Source organism: Malus sylvestris, chromosome 11 (genome assembly GCF_916048215.2).
Source record: "Malus sylvestris chromosome 11, drMalSylv7.2, whole genome shotgun sequence".
In the NCBI taxonomy this organism is placed as follows: domain Eukaryota; kingdom Viridiplantae; phylum Streptophyta; class Magnoliopsida; order Rosales; family Rosaceae; genus Malus; species Malus sylvestris.
The window spans coordinates 37,755,838-37,759,996 of record NC_062270.1 but is presented as its reverse complement, the minus strand read 5'-3'; the positions used below and the strand labels follow the sequence as shown (position 1 = coordinate 37,759,996).

The following is a 4,159-nucleotide window of genomic DNA, read 5'->3' as shown; positions in this document are numbered from 1 at the left end:
TTTTCAAGCCTTTTTCATTAGTTTTCCTTATATTGTATCATCAATTTTCGTTAGATATTATTTATATTTAATTTTAAATAATTTATAAGCTCACGATAAACAATCATGATCACGAGATTCTTTAGATCTAAAAAAAAAGATCCGGATCCTTTTCCCAATAAAAACCACCACATCCTCGGTAACGAGGGTACTTTCGGTAAAAAAAATGCGGACCCAACTCGCCACGTAGCCGCAAAACCACAACGTGTCAGCACGGAAAGAAAACAGCGAAACGAACCCGGTTCGCGCCTCCGACACGTACCCCTCCAGTGACGGATTAGGTACTATGCCATGTAGGATACACACGTGGCGGCGTAGTCCTAGTCAGCAGCTCCTACTTTTATAACTCACACCTGCTGCTCTTTTGGGCAGCACACCAAAAACCATAAACAGAGGAAGGAAGCTCTCCTTTCATTTTCACCTCCCACTTGAAATTTCTGGGTTTCGTCGGCGGCGAACGGAGACTGGTATTGCCGGAGAATGGAGTTTCCGGCTGCCTATCGTCTTGGAATTGAGGAGAGCAGCAGCGGCAGCATCATGACGTTCTCGTGCCGTCGCGTATCTCGGGAGTCCTAAGAACCGCATTTCCAGAGAAAATCCTACGCAAAAGCGACTTTTACTTGGCAGAGTTTCGAAGTTATTCCATGCTTTGTTTGGCAAATTGGAGGCAGAAGAAACTACATAATATTGGAGATTAAAAGGTACTTGCTACTTCTTCTTCTTCTTCTCGCTAGGAGCCTCGAATTTAGCTAAAATCCGGATTATTTTTCTCCAAATTTTATTGATTTCTGCTTCGATTCATCGATCTCAGTGGCGAGAAGATGCTGTGGAGTTGTCAGTGAAGGATTTCGATCGATGTATCGGCATTAGAACCCTCTGCCTTTTGTTTTCGGGCTTTGAATTTGTAATTTCGGTTTTTTTTAGTGAAAAATTTCGCTTTTCGTTTTCGAATTTTGTAATTGATTGCGGAGAGAAAATAGATTAGTATAATAGGTAGAGAATCAGGCTTAATTTTTTGATTAAGCTCGAGAGGAAGCTTTAACCTTGTGGAAATGGAGGAAATTTGTGAGGACGATCGGAGGTTCTGAATATTTTTTGTTCTCGTGAATTTGATCACGCCGATCATGCCTTTTCCAATGAAAATCCAACCGATCGATTTTCGCACGAGTCCTGAAGACCTGACTCCGTTCGAGCCGGTCAAGCCGGTGGCGGCGAAGTCGCGGCTCAAGCGGCTGTTCGAGCGGCCGTTCACGAACGTATTGAAAAGCTCAGCGGCGACGGAGAAGGCCAGCAGCGGAATCGGAATCGAAGAGCCGCATTTCAACAAAGACGGCTGCGGCGGAGGATCGGCCGAGTTCGAGCCGAGCTCCATGTGCTTGACGAAGATGGTTCAGAATTTCATCGAGGAGAGCAACGAGAAGCAATCATCGACTGCGGCGCGGTGCAGCCGGAACCGCTGCAACTGCTTCAACGGAAACTGCAACGACAGTTCGGAAGACGAATCGGAGCTGTTTGGCGGTTTCGGCGACTCCAACGTGACGTCCTCTGCCGAATCATGTGAGCTTCTCAAGGTATACAAAAAATATCTGATATTCTCTGGAGTTTCAACAGCTCAAAAACGACTTCGTTTTGACGTGAAATTGTTTTTCCACAGGGTTTGGTTTCGTGCCAGAGCGTGAGCGAGAGGAACCTGCTAGCCGACACGGCGAAGATCGTTGAGAAAAACAAGGCCTGCTGCAAGCAGAAAGACGACACCTGCAGAACCGTCGTTTCTGATAGTCTGTTAGCTCTCGGATACGACGCGTCGGTCTGCAAATCTCGTTGGGAGAAAGCTCCGTCCTATCCCGCCGGTACTTTCCCTCTCTCCGCCTCACAAAATTATCTAACCATACGACGCCGTTTCTTAAATGCAGGAAATTATCGGGACTAAATTTGCTGATTTTTTTTTATTTTTTATTTTTTTCAGGAGAATATGATTACATTGACGTGATCGTCAAAGGAGAGAGACTGCTGATCGACGTCGATTTCAGATCGGAATTCGAGATCGCACGGCCGACGAAGAGCTACAAGGCGATTCTCCAGACGCTTCCATACATTTTCGTCGGGAAGCACGACCGGCTGTGGCGGATCATCGCGGTGGTGTCGGAGGCGGCGAAGCAGAGCTTGAAGAAGAAGGGGATGCCAGTTCCGCCGTGGAGAAAAGCCGAGTACATCCGGGCCAAGTGGCTGTCTCCTCACACTAGAGCCACACCGGCCCCGTCCGATTCGACTCAGCCACCGATCGGGTCAGGCGAGTCGGAACTGAGTCTGGGCGGGACAAACTCGGTTGAGGATGGTGAGTTGGCCGACGCGCCGGTGTTTGAGTTGTCGGCGAGTTCCGGTGAGGAAGAGAAGGCGATGGCGGCGGCGAAGGAATGGAATCCGCCGGAGCTGAAGCCGAAGAGATCGACGGTGACCGGTGTAAAGATCGTGACCGGTTTGGCTTCTGTTATAGAATGTGAACCGTAAAATTTTGATAATTTTGATAATTTTTTGTTTTAATTGTACTTTTGAGACTGTTAGAGGAAGTGAAATATCGTATATGCCCCTGTGTATGCTTTATATGGTAGAGCGTAACAACCGTTTGATCCCTTCTATGTTTTTGATGTAAGGGTCGGATTTACTAGTAGCAATAAATAAAGTGATATTTTTACAAATTTCATATTTTAGTGTGCGAAAATCAAGTAAAAGAGAAGGTAATAATTTTCAGTCTGATGGTTTATATTCTTTTCAGTGGATAATTATATTCTAATAATTTTTTAAACTCTTTGCTGGATATTCAATTGTTTATTTCCTATTTTCTTGTTTTTAAAGTAGGGAGGGGAGGAGGAGATCGGCAACAGAATCCGATGACGAAAGACTGAAGAAAACTCAGTATATATTCGTGATGTCTCGTGAGTTGTGCAAGAACTTTTGGGGATTTCGAGTTTAATTAGAGTTTAGTCAAACCAGTTAGAATAACATGTTCGTTAATTTGATAAATGTATTTATTGTCGACGTGAGTGAGGTTGTGAGAGAGTACTTTTTATGTCTACAGTCTTTCAAGTTCGAATCTTCTTCCATGGAATTTGGTGGATTTAGTGTGGTTCATTAAATGTGGCATATCTTACTTATATTCCCAAATCTTGCGGTTAAATTTCTTAATTTGGTATGATGAAACTATGCCTTGATCCATATTTGGTACTGATGTTGGAAGTCTGATTTAGAATTTTGGGGCCAGGCTGTGGCTGTCAGCAAATTATACAGTTACAACATCAATGGGCTTTGTAGTATTTTCTCATGAAGATGTGATATAATTCTATTTACCATTTAACATGTTATCGTCTCTCTTATCACTGTTATTTTTAAGCCTCTCATCACTGTTAGTTTTATCTTAAAAAAAAAAGCTGGAAAACGTTGGACGGATTCAACATTTCACTTCCTAGAATTTGATTTGAAATTAAGAAAGGGAATGACAAATTTGAAGATAGCTACGAGTCTTCGTTTGTAAAATTTGTGACAAATGTAGATTGATCCATAGACAATGACATTCTGTAGTATCATTTCTAAATGTTGAACATAGAACTTGAGTCAACATGACATGATTTTAAGGAAATTACTTACTTATGACGAGTTTACCATCATTGTGGTGTTCCACTTCAATAACGCATTGCCATGCATAAAAAAAACATATACATGATAATGTGTTATCGAACCTAAACATCCCGTAACAGTGAGAAGAAAATTGTTACAAAAACTAGGCGAATGCCAACACAGAAAATCCTAAGTAGTCCGTGATGCCAACTTTACATGATCATAATCTTTTGGAAAAGTTCCTGAACACATAAACCCTAATCTGCAAAATCTCTTCTACTTGTAATCCTCCACACCCCGCACAGATAGCACCTTCACTGCATGAATTCTGCTAACTTACTTGTCGTTTACAAGAGCCTCGTACTGAACCACCGGGTCCATAACCTTTATCGGAAGCGGCGTTGTTTTAATTTCCTGCTTGGAAATTTAGGGTATTTTATATTTTGAGCCACATAACAATGATGGCGTCTGTATAATTTTACAAAATTTAGCAGCATTATTTAAATCT

The 4,159-nt window shown here is 42.5% G+C and overlaps 1 protein-coding gene across 1 annotated transcript; it reads left to right on the top strand.

Moving 5' to 3' along the window:
* Nucleotides 1–415: 415 nt before the first annotated feature.
* On the top strand, nucleotides 416–2,740 carry LOC126591249 (uncharacterized). Its single transcript, XM_050256837.1, has 4 exons — nucleotides 416–740; nucleotides 851–1,610; nucleotides 1,694–1,889; nucleotides 2,006–2,740. Exons 2-4 carry the CDS (start codon nucleotides 1,164–1,166, stop codon nucleotides 2,545–2,547), a joined length of 1,185 nt encoding a protein of 394 aa, XP_050112794.1. The 5' UTR covers nucleotides 416–740; nucleotides 851–1,163; the 3' UTR covers nucleotides 2,548–2,740.
* The last annotated feature ends 1,419 nt before the right edge of the window (nucleotides 2,741–4,159 follow it).